The sequence below is a fragment of the Sturnus vulgaris genome, chromosome 11 (assembly GCF_052056855.1).
Source record: "Sturnus vulgaris isolate bStuVul1 chromosome 11, bStuVul1.hap1, whole genome shotgun sequence".
NCBI classification, from domain to species: domain Eukaryota; kingdom Metazoa; phylum Chordata; class Aves; order Passeriformes; family Sturnidae; genus Sturnus; species Sturnus vulgaris.
The window spans coordinates 2,974,129-2,991,993 of NC_142253.1; the positions used below are offsets into that span (position 1 = coordinate 2,974,129).

A 17,865-nucleotide genomic window follows, 5' to 3' on the forward strand; every position below is an offset into this window, starting at 1 on the left:
GGACAGGGGACCTTAGTAGGATCTCAATGCTTTGTTCATCATAGCCTTCATTTGCAAAGAAGCAGTGGCTTAAAGACCTGTTCTTAAATCACTGGCTCCATTTTGGTTATCAAAGTCAGAAGCCAGGCATAAGAACAAAATTAGCCACAGGATTTGCTGAATTACCTCACTGCAGAATTAATTCCCTTCATCCCTAATTCTGTCACCCTCCCTTGTGCCCAGCAGCCTCTTCTGCACTGAATGTGCCGGGCTCAGCTGATGGGAGGTCAGGATTTCAGAGGGTCTGCTGGGTTTCTGCTGTCCCTTGGTGTCTCCTGACATGGTGCTGGCTGGTGTTGCTGATTTCTCGTGTCTGACGCCCCTGTGTTCCCCTGGCAGATGTGGAGAGCTCCAGGACGAAGATGAGGAGCGCGGTGTCGGTGCGGGAGGGCCAGGGGGTCGTGCTGCTCTGTGGGACCCCGCCCCGGGCAGGAGGTAAGGGGGTCAGGGAAGGGGGTCCTGGGGGCTGCTGGGGCCGGGCAACATCCCTGGAAATGCTAAAAGGCAGAGTGACAACAGAATCTGGGTTCTGAAGTAAATGGAGGGGGAAAGGTAAAAACAAAGGAGGGAGGAGGGAAGCGTTTAAAGAGGATTTACTTCTATCTGGAAATGCCTTTCTGGTTCCTAGTAATTTCTGTGCACTTAATGTGTCTGATTTTTATGGGATTTCCTGTAATTAATGGAGTATCTGCTGGAGTTACATTCTGCCCAATTTCACAATTGCTGAGCCTCGATGAATCCAGCTTTCCCTGTGAGCAGAGAATTGCAGAGATGCTTGTCTTTGACACTGCTGGGGTCTGCCTGTGTTCTTGCAATCAAGACATTCTTTGGTGGGATGGAATGGTGCTGTGTAATTGAAACCACTGCTGCACTCAGGGGGTGAGAAAAGTGGATATATGGATTCTTGGTGGACCAAAAGTTGCAAGTACATTTCATCCCTCATTCTGCATCTTCAGTCTTTGACTAATTGCTATTGAGCCTCAAGTAATATCTGAAAGGAACTGGTTTTATTGTTTTTAATTGATATAATGTCATTATTGAAGGGCTGTGATGTTAAACATTAGATTTGATTGCAAAGACAAGGTAATAGAAGCTAGACATTATATTCAATAATATGGGCGTTGTGGCCTCATAAATTTGGCAGAGTCCAAGCAGACACAGCCATAAAGTGGCAATTTTACAACTGTCTGAGCTTGCAGAATTTTTTCCCCTCTAAACTGATACATACTCTTAAATCATCTTTATAGCCTTAAAACAGCTTTGTCTTTCAGCAGCTGAGAAAACGGGTCATTCTCCCAGCTATCTATTAGAATTAGAATGATTAAATTTTCCTTCTAGATGCAGTCCAAAGTCTGGACTGCCCCAGCTGTTCCTACAGCTGTGTCCTGTGTGTGGGTTTACACCCAGAGGTGATGGCCAAGCTGAGGCAGCGCTGCTGGCAAGGTTTGGGTTTGAGGTGTGGAGCAGGAGGTGATGCCAGACGTGCTCATGGTGTGCTGGGAAGAGTGGTTGGAAGAGGTGAGAATTCCCCTTGCAGCCAGCAGATGGGAGATGATTGACACCCTCACACTAATTGTGGTAGTCATGAAAAAAAAACAGAGCTGAGTGCTCCCAGAATTACCAGATGGGGCTGAGAACTGGTACCAGAATTATTTCAGATCCTTGAATCTGGCTGTGAGTTGGAGGATTAACTCTTAGGGTTTTTAGGAGACATGGAGCAAGGTGGAAAAAAATCCTTCCCCTCTTTTCACTGAAATAAAGCTTAAACACTCAGTGCCCCTGGCAGGGTGGGATGCAGGGCAGGAAGTCTGGGATGGAACATCCAGCCAGGAAGCAGAAGTGGTTTGTTAGGAAGAAAGAGCAGGGATGGTTTAGGACCAGCTGACCTGGCCTGAGGGGAGTTCAGCCCTTTGCAGGTCAGTGATCTGACTTTTTTTTTATTTTACTTTGAGTCTGTATTTATTGCACTGAGCTATCAAAGAATTCCACACCATAGTAATTCTAAAAACCTTCTCCACCAGCTTGTTTCCTCTCCCCCTGTAGCCCCCAAAATACTCTGCTTTTGTTTTCTGGCGTGTTGTGCAGTTTCTGAGATCTTGCTAACTTAATTGCACTTATTTCTTGCATTCTCTGTAAGGAGTTTGCAAGAAGAGACTTGATTAAATAGTGATTATTCCTCCATGTACAGCATCCCAGTTACAATAGAAACCAATGTTCATCCCTAGCTCATAGTATGGGAAAAGAAAATTATGGGAAAAGAAAATTGCTTCTCTTCTACAATTTATCACTTTTTTTTTTCCTTGCTTATCTTAGGCTCAGATATTTACATGAGTCATATGAATGTCCCTTTTCAATGGGGAGCAAATTATTCCTGCAGTTAGCAGTGGTTTTGTCCTTTTGAGTGTGCAGTTCCAGCTCCACTGGGGTGTGGACATCCAGCCTTAAACCAACAGTGAAACTCCATTTACCAATCACAGACCACTCCAATACTTTCCTGAGAGCTACAACATTTCCCCTTTCTGGAAATTAAATAAAATTCCTTTTTTTAGCAGCTTTGTTTGGGATTTACTGAGTGGAAGATTTGGTAGATGACTGGCTTTGAGTGTGAAGACCTTTCCCCCAAAAAATATTTTCCTGATCCAGGCTGATTTTATGTGAAATGCTCTAAGTTGTATCATAACTGATCAGTGATGTTTGGATAATTAAGATTGTCATCTGTCATTGTTCTGCATGGTCATACTTCTGGATCTTGGAATTCTGTTACAGGGAACCTGTTAAAATACCCCCTTTTTTGCCACCAAAAATCAGTAAATCATCTCACCCAAAGGTGAGATAACATAAAAAAATTATTTGTGTAGCTCTCCTGCTATTTTTCCAGTTGTTACAACCTTTAAATTGCACTGGAATCTCTACAGCTATTTTGACTTTTTACTGTGTTACTGTTCTGACTTGAATGATTTTAAGGGGCTGTCAATCCAACAAACATCTCAATATCCCAAACTTGATGTTGGACACAGTTAATGTGCAGCTGGTTAAGAAACATTCATGTGATGCTAATTTTTGCCCATTCTGCCAAGAATGAGAAAAGCTAGACATATGGAGATCTAAAAATGATTTTTCTCTGCTATTGATTTTGTTCCAAAATTGGTATCTAACGAGTGACAAAGCCCTCAGTAAAGCAAATCTGAGTTCCTGTAGGGTTTTACCTCCTGTTACTACTGTACTGAATTGTGATTATTGTGTAGCTTGTCTTCAGCTGTTATTGCTGTTCCTATATACTCTGATTTATATTTGTTTAGTACAGTTTTCCTCATCTGACATTGATTTTGGATTTATGAGGTATTTCTGCTCTTTGAGAGAGGAGGAAGCAATGAGGCATAGTCCTTTTGTGTTGTCTGGGGTGGTGTAAAGCTGCTTTATACACAGAGAAAAAGATGATTTTTAATGGTAGAAGTGAAGATTTGCTTGATGGTTATTTGAATGTTTCAACAAATTTTAGTTATAGTTTTAGATATTAGTTTTACAGTGGTGTACTTCCTGCTGCATTATTCCTATGGGCAATAGGACCATAACCCAGGAGAACTTAAATAAATAACAAGAATTTTGTGGAGCTGATGAGCTGTTGCTTGGAAATTGCAAGGAAATTCTGCTTTATTCCTAATAAAGAGCCTTGTGTGCTCTGTGTTCCTATTTCCTGCAGTATGGCAGGGATGTTCCTGCATGGATAAAGCAGCAAGGATGTTTGTCCTCCCTCTTCATATAACTCCCTGATAAATGTAGGTTTAATCCATAAATGAGGCTGGATCTGAAGGGCAGGGATCAATTCAGCTCACAGCATATTGTGTCAGAGTTGTGACATGCTGATAGGAAATAATATTAGATCATGGAAAAATAGATCCCAATTTATTGCTCAGTGTTTGCTGTGACAAATCCTTCACTGAATAATGGCATGTCTGTTCCAAACGAGTGTTTAGACTTGCAAATTTCTGCTCGTGTCTCTCTTGTATTGCCATTTGGAGACCTGCAAGTTCCAGCAGGGCTCTGCTTCGTGGACAGCATGGCATGGCAAGAGTCTCAGATGCCAGAAATATTTGGATGCTTTGATTGCTTCTCTTCTGCAGCTCTTGAACAGCAACGTGCTGTTTTTCAGGGAACTCTAAGTTGAATTAATTTTACGTATTTGGGTTTTGGAAACATTTTGTTTACCTTTAAAGCAAAGCAAAGGTAAATAGGTACAACTCCAGGATATTATTTCTTTTCTGCTGCACATCAGAGATTTGTGGGAAGGCTTGGGTTGGAAGAGACCTTAAAGATCTGATTCCACCCCAGCCATGGCAGGGACACCTCCCACTGTCCCTGCTGCTCCAAATCCCAATGTCCAGCCTGGCCTTGGGCACTGCCAGGGATCCAGGAGCAGCCACAGCTGTGCCAGGGCCTCAGAACCCTCCCAGGCAAGGATTTCTTCCTAATATCCCATCTAAAATCCCCTTTCACCATCCTGGTTTTGCACATTTGCTTTCACTGCAGTCTATGGATGACACACGTCTGGCCACCAGCAATAAATCACACTTGCAGCTTCTTGCACAAAAATGTATTTTAAGGAGAGTGGTACCTTGAATATTGTAAGGGCACTCTCCTTAAAAACAGCTCCATAGTGTTCCTGTGCTGTTTCAACCTGCCAAGGAGAAATGGCATTTTTATTTAAAAACATATTTTTCAATAGTCCTGCTGGTGTCGTCATCATCATCTGCACAAATTTCAGCTGACAGTTTGAAATCAAATGGTACCTGAGAGACACCTCTGTTTGTCCATGTGAAGGGAAATAATACACGTGCTCAGCTGCATCTTCCAGTGATTTCTGTCTGCCAGGGCATTATTTTCACCACCAGGACCAAAGCAGTGCTGCAGAGACACTTGCTATGCACTTTGTCAAATGCACTCTTCCTGAAGCACTTTTTCCTTTTGATAAACCTGTGTTTATGTGGCTGAGGTAATCCAGGCTGAAATTAATATATCTTATTATATATCTGTGCACCATCTTCAGTTGCTTTATAATGCCTATTTTTAAGCTGACACAGAGATGGATAAGTGACCTAAGAAGATTTTAGCAGTTTCTTATCCCAAAATCTTACAAAACTCTTTAACCCCATGTTCCATTGTGGGGTATCTCTTGGAAAAATGGGGTGGATGGAAAGAAAAAGGGAGAAGCAGATCAGGAAAAAAGAAACTGCAAGACAAAAAATTCAGGTTGAAACTTACCCAGTCCCAAGTATCTCAGTTATGCCTTAGGGAAAAGAGGAGAAAATTTGGAGACAATAAATGCATTTGGCTCTCCACAAAGTTTATTTTTATCCCTAAATTGTGACTGTGGGGTATTTCTCCTCCAGCTCTTTATTTTCTTCTCTACTAAAATATTTGGATTTTTCTGGGGAAGCAGGGTAATTGATTAGGAGGAGGGAGGTGGCTGCAGTCCCAGCTGATCCCAGCACTCGGAACAAGAGTGCTGAAAGGAATTTTTGTTTTTCACAAGGGTTTTATCAAGTACCTTCTCCTAAAAGACTGCAAGAGTACCAAATGAAAGTGTCACTAATTACTGCTTCCACATATAAATATTGGTGCTTTACTTTGAAAACTGAACTCCTGGGTATTTCCATTAGTTTTCCTTGGTTTATGTCCCTAATATTTAACATTCACAAGAAATCAGATTTATTTTAGTTCAGCAATAAACTAAACTATTGCCTTTTTTATCCTCAAAATTATTATAGGCAGGAAGCAATTTAAAATCCTTCCAGCTATTGAAAAAGCACAACAGAGTTCTGGAAACGCTCTCAGCAATTAAATGTAAAGTTGTAGGGAGGTGATTAAAAGAACAATTTGTCACTTGAAATGGATATGGCTAATGGGGATGTATTTACATATTGCTTCCTAAAGCACTTTCTTACTTTTCTGCTGCTTCCAGAGTGGGAGCAGGGTGCTCAGAGCCAGCACTGGTGCAATGACACAGCGAGTCTGGAGCAATTAGTGCAGGAATGTGATGAAGAGCAGCCAATCCATCCCCTGCACAGCTCCAGGGGAAGTGAAATGGGGATTTTTATTCAGCACTGGGAGCCAAGGGCAGCAGGGCTTTTCTGTCGGGCTCTCATTAACATCTGGGCTTCCTTGGGAGCACCGAGGGGTGTTTGAGCTGCCAGACTTTGGGATGAAAAGCTGCTCCTGGCTAATGGTCCCTGGGCTGCTGAGCCCTTCTCCAGGGGCTGTGCTCTTTGCAGTTGGACTTACAGGAGGGGTTTGGTGTTCATAAAGAAATCAGCAGCCACTCTGGAACGTCTGTGGGCCAAGGATGAGCTTGGAAATGTTGGTGCTTTCATGACAATGGTGAGCCTTGCTTGTGATGCTGCTTTGAATGATTTAGGAAAGCTCCAGGAATTATTAAGCGTAGGGCACAAGGGGCCTTTAGTGGCTCTTTGACATCTCTGTGTGACAGATCATGGTGAGCATTACCTCTTGGCCAGTGCTCTGGCTGTGAGGACAGCAGAAAAAAAACACAGTTTAGTCTTTTTGAAGAATTACATCTGTTTTTGCATCAAACTAAAGCTCATTCCAAAATCAAAAAACAAGTGGACTCTTACCCTGTTTCATTCAAAAACGAAAATCGGGTTTTAGCCTGAAGTAGGAGCCTTGCAACTTCAGCTGAAACATTTCAATATTCTCATTAAATGAGTAGATTGGAATTTCAAGATACTGTGTGTGTGTGTCTCAGTGCTCTCATTGTTCTGGGCTGTTCACTACACACAAGTTGCATGCCTGATGACCTGCACAGCAGGCTGAAAATTGATCTGGTATATTTTAGCTATCAAATAATTCTCCTTTTATGCCAAAACAATTAATGTTATGCATTAGTTTCAAATCAGAGTGTTGCCATTATACTCTGAAATAAAATTAATTTCTGGGGATTCTTCACTTTTTGTAGCTGGGCTTGCATTCTCATCACGCAGTTTGCATTTTGTGTAAACAAAAAATTCAGCCAAAAGAGTTCTTCTGCAGAGTTCAGGTGAAATTTCAATGGTTGGGAGAGCACTGCACCTATTTTAAGCAGACCTCACTGCCTCACATCACTCCTGGAGGCCACAATTCAAGCCCTGCTATAGAGGTTTTGTAATTTGTCATTATTTTTATATGGAGAACATGAAGGAAAAGTAAATACCAACCCAGTTTGTTCTCTCAAGTGTGACTGGAGCTAAAGACTTTTTCATTATCAGTGATAGAATTGTTTGAATGCCAACAGCCCAGGATCCCCCTTGGAAATGCAGTCTGAGCTTTGGTTTGGTTTGTTTTTCCCAGCTGGACATACCTAGGACATTTTTTTTAATTTCTGGGCATTGAATGTGTACAAGAATACACCCTAAACCCTTGAAATTATGTACAGTTTATCTCAAATAATACTCTAAAATGCTTTTTCATTGCCAAAATGCTGCCATTTCTGACGGTGGCACCTCGTGACATTTTAAGCTCCAGTTTACACATATGTTATGGGAGCACATAAACACCTTGTCCTACGCCTCCAGAGCAGAAGATTTTTATTTGGAAAGCAACCTTTAACGTTTGCCAGAAGAAACGAGGGAGATGTTGCTTGTTTTATGGCACAGACAAAGTGCCACCAAGAGCAGCTGGTGCTGGGGGCTCGCCCAGGGGAGGATGCTCAAGGTGGTGAGCTAAGTGCAGGAAAATTAACCCAATTAAAAAAAAAAAAAAAAAAGTATTAAGGAGAAGTTTGAGGGTAATTTATGTAAAATAAAACAAATTATACCTCTGGGAGCACTCACATTCCAGTAACCCAGCCCCACAGCAGTGTAATCCAAGGATTTGCCTGCATGGACAGTTTGTACCCCAGAGCATCCTCTGGGATCTTAATGTACTTTTTTTCCTCATGAATTCATTTCCTACTTTTAGATAATTTGTTTGCACTTTCCCAGAGGTCCCTGTGCAGCCAGCCAGAGCTGCAGCAGTGCTGGTGCATGGACATTTTTGGGGGTGATTGTCCCACAAAAGCCAACCTGAATGCTCAGTGGGAACTCTCAGAGCTCCTCCCTCCCTCTGAGTGATGCTCATCCACAAACAAGAGACTTTGCTCCCTTTTCTGCCATTTCATCACACTTTGAGCTGAAATTGGGCCAAATGATGAACTAATTGGTTTCTGCCTTAATTAGGGAGTCTGTTATTATCCTCTCAAAATCAGTGCTACTTTTCCATTATTTTTAACCTAAGATAGATCATTCAAAATAGCTGTTTGCTGCAGATTTCCATGTTTTTAATTGCAGTTTCTGACATTGCTAAATTCTGTCTGATTACTTTCTTGCAAACAGTTTCCCAGGTGCCATCCTGTGGGATAGGCAGTGAGCCATTTGGAGACAAAATTCCAGAGTATTTTAGCTTTTCTTTGTGTCTCTGCTACAGAATATTGTAAAATCAGAACTGGAGAAGTGCATTAAATAATTGGGATTTGGGTATCAATGATTGACATCAAACGTCTTCGTTTTAGTGGGGTTTTTTTCTGTTTCTTTGGGGTTTTTTAGATTTTTTTTTGTTTGTTTTGTTTTAACCTTGAAATATTGTTCATTTAGCTCCGTGCTCCCCAAAATCAAGAATTTTCATTTCCTACCAGTTTTTTTTTTCTGGAAACACCCACTTGGCTAATTTAAATCCAGTTAGTTTGGAACATTTTAAATCTGTTTCAGAAGAATATTGTTCACATCACTTACTTGTGGCTATTTTTGAAGTCTCATTTAGGTGTGAATTATGGGGCTCCAGGTAAATATTAAACAGGTGTAAAGCAGAGCTGGCCCAGAAGACAAGGAGCAAGAGCTGACATTATTTATGTAAATAGTGGATAAAATGAATTTAGTGAATTGTCCTTTTCCTTTTGATCATATGTCTGTGTGCCCTTTTTTCCCCCCAAACTTCTGTTTTTCCAACTTCCTGAATTTAATTACAGTTTGGGATTTCCACCACTGCTGTTGTCGCTTAAATTCTGTTTCCAAGAACTAAAATCACCCTGGTTCTCTAAATGATCTCCTAGTGAAGTGTTTCAGTCTCACTTAGAAGAAATGTGTAACTTCTTTAAATTCTATATTTACAAATTTTTTACACATAGTTTAAAGCTACATTTTCAAAAGGATGTGAATAAACTTAAGGCTTGACTTTTGAACATAGTTAAAAAACAATAAATGTGTGGGTTTTACCCCATTATGTTCTTTTTGCAACAGTAATTTGGAGTTTTGTAAGGTTCATAAAAAGCAGGAAATGACCCTGGTAAACCTCAAAGGCTGTGGTGATTTAATTGTTGAATTTCATAAAGAATTCAGGTTTAAAAATGACAGGTAATTTTATAAGCATTTTTTAATTGAGCACTTAGGTGCACAAAAGGCCTGGAACAGTGTGAACATGCTGAGTGTGTTGGAGACTGCACAGTAAATAATAATCAAATAATGCAAAATAAAGAGAAGCCGCCAACCAAGATGTAGTAAGCAAATAAAAATTGAGTAATAACTGTAATTTCCAATACCTTATCCATGTATGGTCGCCAAATAAGGAAAAAAATGCATTGGAAAGCAAAGGCTTAGAACTCAGAGGAAGCCCAGGAGAGACATATTACTTCCATTTATAACAGAAAATCAACTGAAAACTTGTAATTGACAGAAAGGGAGTGAGTTTGTGTCCCTAGAGGTGCCCTAAGATCAGCAACAGGCAAATGGTGTAAACATAATAAATCACACCACAAGTTGTTTAATATGATATTTTTTTTATTATTATTATTTTGGAAAATAAGAATACAATTTTATAAAGGACTGTAAATATAAAATGAGGTGGTGGTGGTGGTGGTGGTGGGGCATGGGGATAGAAATACCCCAGAGTTTTTTGAGAGAGTCATTGAAAATATGTGTTGAATGGGGAATTAGGTTTCCAGGAGTGTTTATTCATAGGCTCTTGAAGGACCCAATTAAACTGGAATCCACTGTGCATGGCTGCCATGATCCCAGTGACTGATTTCAGTGGCTTAACTCTTGATTTAACCCAATATTATAGGAATGAGATGGAGCTGCTGCTTCTCCTGCTGCATCTCCAAATCTCTCCATCCCCTCACACTGTTCTGGACATCTTTTTTCTTTTTCTTTTCTTTTCTTTTCTTTTTTTTTTAAGCATGCAATAATATTTTGAGCAAGGACCCAGAACCAGTAAAGCCTGGTGTCCACCCACTGCTGCCTTGTGGCTGTCTGAGTTGGGTGTAGAGATGAAAATGGGATTTTTTTGGTCCCTGACTTGGTGTGCAGCCCCTCCCTCAGCCCTGTGATCAGTCTCCACCCAGCTCTTCTCTACAGACTTCTTTATTTTCTGCCATTCCTTGTTCCCTAAGACCACGTAGTCCCCTTCAAACTCCTCAGGTGTGCTCTCTTTTTTAATTTCTTTGAAATAATTTAATGCTTCCCACTGCACTAATTCCCCCATTGTTTCCTAACAAATCCTTGCTGCCTTCCTTTCCATGAATGAATTGCACCTCTGGAGTTCTGGAGGAAGGATTGGTGGTGAAAGCCATTGTTGCTCCTGGGGAGATGCTGCAGGTCCACAGGGGTGATGATTTTTTCCTCCTTATGGTTGTGTTTTTGGCAGTAAATATTTCTAAATATGACAGAAGTTTAATCCTGAGCCTATTAATGGTTGGGACATGCCACTGCTGTAAAATTATTGTAATGGAAGAGGTTTAAATATTGATAGAAGAAAATCAAATGCAGTTTAATGATCAGCCGTTTCATTTGATGCCTTTGTTGCATTAGGCAGCCCATAAATATCTTAATAATTTCATTTATTGAGCGTTTTTTTTTTCACCTGCACAGTGTTAACTTGTGTTAAATTGTCCTGTTGGCTTCGGCAGCCTGGGGAAGTGTTGAGGCTTTAGGATGTGTCACCTTTTCATTTCGTGCTGCACCCAAATTTGTGCACCTTCAAATTAAACCTGTGCAGGAGGGGCTGATCTCCATTTTGTGGGGGCAGTGCTGCAGACACTGCAGCACCAAGAGAGGTCAATCAAGCTGTAATCATTGCTAATTAGCACTTCCAGAAGCTGTAATCTTTGTATAAGTGGCACGTGGGTGAAAAATTATTCCTTGCCTGGAACACCATTAAAAATTTATTTTCCTTTGATCCTGTAGGAAATGGATGAGACAAACATGTGGCCTCGCACAGGAAGGGGCTTTTGCCAATTAAAATTGGGCACACAGAGCTCACAGTGATGCTCAGAAAACAAAACAAATTCAGTGGATTTATTGCCAGATCTCTGAGTTCATCTTTTGAGGTGTGGGTTTGTTTTCTTGCCTTTCAAATAATCATCATGAATGGTAGTGAGAACTACTTCTCCCCATCATACAGAACTTTTTTTAATGGAGTTTTTATAGAGTTTTGTACAAAAAATTACTTTTGCTGTGTGATGAGCCCTACTGGGAATTCAGGCTTCTTCTGCCATTCTTATCACGTGGAGACTCCTGTCCTGTTTCTACCTGCTAATCATCTGGCTGAGGAGTTAAGCAGCTACTGAATGAATAATCTTTCCGTTTTAGCCAAGTTTGCTCTCGTTTTTGCTGTCTGCTCCTATTTCCATGCATATTAAATTTAAAAAAAAAATAAAAAGAAGGAGACTTAAAGAAATCCCCTAACATTCTGGATTTCTTTTGTTTTTTGGGTTTTTTTTCTGCTGGAGGAGTTAAAAATGGGGGGTTTTGCTAGTTTCTGGTACTTTTTAAAATCTGGTTTTCTCAGTCATCATACATCTCAAACATTCTCTGTTCGTTACACAATAACGTACTGTAAACAATTCAGTGCTGTCCAATACAGCAATAAAGTGGTCTTTGGAGGGAAAAACAGGTGGGAAAACCCCATCAAACACCTTTGCTTGTGGGTTTTTTTGTTTTGTTTTTTTCCCCCACCCAGACTTGTCGTTCGCCTGGATCTTCAACGAGTACCCGTCGTTCGTGCAGGAGGACAGCCGGCGCTTTGTGTCACAGGAGACAGGACACCTGTACATAGCCAAGGTGGAGCCATCAGACGTGGGCAACTACAGCTGTGTGGTGACCAGCAGGGCCAGCAGCAGCCCCGTGCTGGGCTCGCCCACGCCGCTGGTGCTGCGCACGGACGGTACGGCTGCCCCGCGGACAGGGATGGCCGCGATCCGGGATCATCAGTCCCACGGTTTGGGGTTGGTGCAGTGTAAGAGCCTGATGGAGAGGTGGAGGCTTCAGCCAGCTCTTAAAATGCTGGTTGTTGCATAGATGAGGTGACGGCTGTTGTGGGTGGTGGGTGAGCCCAGAGCTGCTGGGTGTGTCCTGAAACCCATCTGGTTACAATGCATTCTATGCTTTTCATTACAGAGCATCTTAATACATGGCTAGCAATCAGCATCATACACAACACCTTTTACACTGACATACAACCCATCCAAACTGCTGAAATTACCATATTATCTTAGTGACTAGCTGTGGTTACTGCTCTGCAAAGAGAGAGAAAGGACAGCAACACCCACGGAGCTCTTTGGGGAAAAAAGGCCAATTTATTGTACAGCCAGCCCGGATTTAAAGTGTGTTAGTGCAGCCAGGACAGGACAGGAGCTCATTGGACAATTGGGAAAAACATCCTTGGGACAGCACCTCAGGATGTGTCCCACGGGAAAGACACCAGGGGTTAATGTTGGTGATGAATTCCACTCTGTTTGTCACCATGTTGTCACCCTGGGAGACTCCTCCCTAACTGAAGCTGCAGTCAGCTTGTCAGCCTGGGAATGGAGCTGAGAGTCAGGAGAAATCCAGGCCTGGAAAGAATTTCCAAACTGTAATTCCCCAGCTCTCTAAATGTGTGTGTCCACAACTAGCCAGTCATTGGAGTTAGTGGTCACATGTTAAACTTTGGGACTTGTTCTGCAGTGGAAATTTCTGAGATCTTTTCTCTACTTGCAACATTGGCTTTCTTGTTTGTTTGTGAAAATCCTTTTGTTTGGTAAAAACATCTTTTGTTTGAGGTGGGTTTATCCTTTGCTTTAAGCCATAAAAGCCCCTTCCACCTCACTTTGCTCTTTGCCTTCCAGTCACCCAGTCAGACTGGCTCAACAATTATTTTCTTCTATATCAAAACCTGCTTTCATTCCTATAGAACCTTCTGTATATCTGCAAAACTTCTCTGTTAAATTCTCATCCTTCCCATAAATTCTCATGTGTTGTCTCATGTACTGGTGTAGAGCTGAAAATGAGTTTTTTTGGTCACTAACTTGGTGTGCAGTCCCTACCTCAGCATTCAGTCTCCACCCAGCTCTTCTCTACAGAGTCCTCCTCTATTTTCTGCCTTTCCCATTTAAAAAGACCACACACTCCTTGCTCCCTGTGTAGTCCCCTTCAAACTTCTCAGTTGTACTCTCTTTTTTGAAATAATTTAATGCATATTTAAATTAAAATGCAAAGATATTATTATCTTTCTATAAAGATAAACTCTATTGCATCCTACCTCTGTCCCTGATCTCACTGTGCTCCCCTTCATAAGCAGATTGCCAGAGAAATCAACTTCATTTTGAATTGCAAAAGAGAGAAAGAAAACCCTTTAAAAATCACCTTCAAAGTCTGACCTTCTCAATTGTCTCCCCCGCAGGTGTGATGGGGGAATACGAGCCCAAGATAGAAGTTCAGTTCCCGGAGACACTGGCAGCAGCCAAAGGCTCCACTGTGAAGCTGGAGTGCTTTGCCCTGGGAAAGTGAGTTCTCATCTTCGCTGGAAATGGAAGCACCTCAGGGTTCACCTGCACATGAAGTGTGGGCTTCTGGAAGTTTGTTGTGGTGTTCTCTCAGCACCTGACTTTGGTCATCACAGCTCCTGCCTTAAAATAAGAGGGCAAAGATTCTTGGAGTGTATTTTGATTTTGTTTAGAATTAAGATGTGTATGTTGGCAGCACAGGAATTTACATTTCATTTCAAATTAGCTTGAGTAGATTCAGTGTGGTTTTGCATATGACCTTTTTATTAAGTCTCTTTTGTCTGTGCAAGGAAATGGTGCTGAAGTCTGTGAGAGTGTTGTCTGAATTTTCCTCTTAAACGTACTTGATGCTTTCATAATATTGTTCTTTCTTTATAGCCAAAATAAAGATTGAAGTGGATTTCTCCTCTGAGTGGTGCTTCACTCACAGCTGATACCTTTTCTCTTTCACAGATGATCTGAGAATGCATTTGTGTTTCTGTAAATGTATTTACTTACCAGTGTGGGGTTTGCTTGCAGGCAGCTTTGTCAGGTGCCCATATCAGATTGATAACTTGATCACACACTATTGCTTTGGCTCCCCAGCGAGGGCAGGGAAAGTTTGCAAATCAGAGAATAAAAGGCTGCTGGAGGATGGCAATTCCTAAAGGCTTACCTGGATTCTTCCTCCATGGAAGCCACTGGTAAATCTCACCCATCCTCTGGGGAGGCCAGTGCTGATTTACAGGAAATTTTGCAATTACTGGGCATTCACAGAGTTATTCCTGACAAATTTGGTACCACAAATGCAGCGTAGGAATCAGCAGTGAATGCAAATCAGGTGCCAGAGTGTCTGCCCATCTGTCATCTACAGTGTGGTTACTGCTTTTAACACAGCCTGCAAGTCACTGCTGAATTTAGTTTGCTTTAAGTATCTCATTATGACAATCAAGGACTTTAAGCAAAACTGTTTAAAATCTCATTATTCTCTCTTTAGCCCTGTGCCTCAGATTAACTGGAGAAGAACTGACGGGCTGCCATTTCCAAGTAAAATAAAGCTGAGGAAATCCAATGGCATGATTGAAATCCCTAATTTCCAGCAGGAGGATGCAGGGCTCTATGAATGTATTACTGAGAACTCCAGAGGCAAAAACATTGCAAGAGGACGTCTCACTTACTATGGTAGGAAACCTCTGTTCTGCCTTTCTCCCACCTTTCTTTACCCATCAAACACAAACTGCTCTGGGATGCTCTGGAATTTCCAGTTTCTGCAGTTCCATCAGGCATTTGGGCTTAAAAATCCAGGGCGTTTTAAGTGCTGCCAGAAAATGAGAATTTCTGCAGCAGTTTATTGGTAAGGTCTCTAAGAAATGGCTTAAAAGCTCACAAGGATTGCTGAGAGTAAAGTGCTTGTGCTTGTTTTTTTCCGTGACAGAAAGACTTTTTTTCAGAAACATTTCTTGGTCCATTGGTGAAACCTTCAATTTTCAGTCAATTGGATTTATTTGGGGGATCATTTAGGCCTCCCATCTATGGAAAGTACAAATTTTGTCTTGCTTTGTGAAAAGATTACTGATGGATATTCTCAATACTGTGCTTTCAAAACAGCCAATTTTATTTTAAAATGAGTAAATAAATGGGAGGATATAATCCAGTATAGGAAATGAAATAATATGAAATTTTATAGCTGGAAAAAAGGCAGTCTCTTGTGCATTTAAGGCTATAGAGTGAAATGAGCATCAGCAAAGCACACTGGTGGTGGTGTAAAGCAAGAGTGATTTGCAACAAAGTGGTAATTGACAATTTTTGTTAAAGCCAGATCTCAGCAAATATAATTTTCTTTACTTCAATGGCAATTTAAACAGTGGTTTTAACTCTGCCTTGGAATGTTTCCCTCATGGAGGAATATTTGAGCAAAGAGATGTTATTTTAGTTGGATAAAGGCACAGAGCACAACTCCTCTGCAGCTGGGAGCAAATTCTTTACTGCCTCTCCACGGGGAGCTGTGCTTGCTAGAACACACAGATTTTGGTCCATGAAGATTTTACTTGAAGGCACAATAGATTTTGTAAGGAGGAAGGAAAAGAGATTTCTGTCTTTTCCAACTTCCAAATTAATCTTTACACTGAATGTTGGAAGTGTTCAAGGTCAGGTTGGACAGGGGGCTTGAAGAAACACAAATTTTCCGTGCACTGATTGTAATAATGACTTTTTTGGGAAATCCTATAATTAACATAGGGCAATAAATCCAAGCTGCTTCACCTGCCAGTGTCCTCTGCCATTCCAAACTTGGCACTGTGCATTTGGTTTTATTAAGTGGCCTTTCCTGGTGCTTGAAAGTTCTGGAGTTGTGGTCTGTGCATCATTTTGGCTCAGCATTCCTGTGGCAGTGTTCAGTGGGGGCAGTTGTGACGTACATCAGTGTAAATTACAAAGAAAATAGAGGAGATTTGATCATCAGTCCTCCTAATTCCAGCAGTGGCCATTCCTGGGGTACGTGCCCTGCTGCCCAAATTCTTCTTTGCTCATTAAAAGGCCCCAGAGCTGAAATAAAGGATGTTGCTAATCAATAAAAGCAGCCCAGCTGCCCTTCTGTAACAATTGAATGAGTGTGAATATTTTCATTGCAGATCCAGACAGGGGTTTGAGCCCTCTGATGGAGTTCATTTTCCAGTAGGAATGGCTGCCCAGGTTAAGAGTCATCCCTGATATGGATGTTTATCTTCAAAAGAATAATGAGAGCTGTAATGGCAGTAATGGGACTCCAACTGTTTCATTTCATTTGTTCTGCTTCATGGAACCCATTCTGCAGAATTAAATAGATTTAAGTAATCTTTCTTATTTTGGTACTTGCTTTGTTGTTGCAGTTAGAATTCCAACAAGCCTGGATTCGGGATAAGGAGAGCATTTAACTCCTTTTGATAATTCAAGGTTTTGTAACTAAGGATAAGATTCAGAAGATATCAGAGGATATTCTGATGGATTGTCACCTCATCTGGTGCCAAAGCCCAGAAATCTGTCTGGTGAAGAAATCTAACCACATCCCACTCAGCCTTCCAATAAAAAAATCAATATTTAAGGAAGTTATTCTAAAAGCAGATGAGGATTTGGGGGAAACTAATGCAATAAACTGAAGAGTAAAAAAATAGAATAAAAAATTACCCATCTGCCAAAAAGTACCAATGATGTGAAAAATCCACACATGTGGTGTTTTTAGGGAATGGTTGCTGCTGTTAAAACACTTTACTGGTAGAAGTTTAAGGCATGTCTGCTTAGTCATAGAAAAGTATAAACATTACAGAAGTAAAAATATCTTTATTTCAATAGTGACAACATTGATTTTCCTCTTGGCAGAACAAAACATGTTTCTGCCTGACCTACAAAAAATAGTATGAGAAGGATTTCGGTTAATGTCTTGCAAGTTTCCACAGTGAAATAATGTGAAAAAGATATCTTGAGGAGGAAAAAATATTGATAAAAGTCTTTCATGTGCCAGAAAAATAGATTTTTCTTTCTTTGCAGACTTTAAATGTTCTTTGTAAATGTAACATAAAGCTGGTCCTAAACAAAAGCTTGAAACATTCTCTGCTCCTGTTCTGATTTGGTTTATGAACTGAAACTGGAAAGTTTAAAATCTGGAAATCAGGTTTTCCAGTCCATAAATAGAATGGTTAAAAGCCTTCTTTTTCACCCAATAATGAATTATAGCCTTGAAGCCACAAAACCCTTGAACACAGGCTCAACTTCACTGCTGTCCTTAGTTTCTCAAGAATTCCTATAAATTTGTCACATCTGTGGCTCTCATCCTGAAAAAAAATGAAATTAGTTTGTTTTATTATAGTTATGGTGTGTTTTAACATACTTAATTTAATAATTAAAGCAGATATTCTAAACCAGATATTCTGGGTTCATTACAATACTCACAGGCTTTTAATCTTCCTTTTTTCTCCTGAAGGATTTTATCCAGAAAAGCCTGACATCAAATGTTCAGGTTTTTTGTCCTTTTTACAGTTCTAACATTTGTTAAATGCCAGTTTTCTACTCAGGAGAGTTCAGATTGTGCT

At 40.8% G+C, this 17,865-nt stretch overlaps 1 protein-coding gene across 1 annotated transcript in view; it reads left to right on the forward strand.

The window, feature by feature from the left end:
- LOC106850342 (contactin-3-like) overlaps positions 1-17,865 on the forward strand; it is a 97,322-nt gene that overhangs the window by 46,084 nt on the left and 33,373 nt on the right. Inside the window, exons 3-6 of the mRNA XM_088171248.1 lie at positions 379-474; positions 12,019-12,222; positions 13,720-13,822; positions 14,799-14,983. Coding sequence (XP_088027374.1) covers positions 379-474; positions 12,019-12,222; positions 13,720-13,822; positions 14,799-14,983 — 588 coding nt within the window. The remainder of the gene's footprint in view (positions 1-378; positions 475-12,018; positions 12,223-13,719; positions 13,823-14,798; positions 14,984-17,865) is intronic.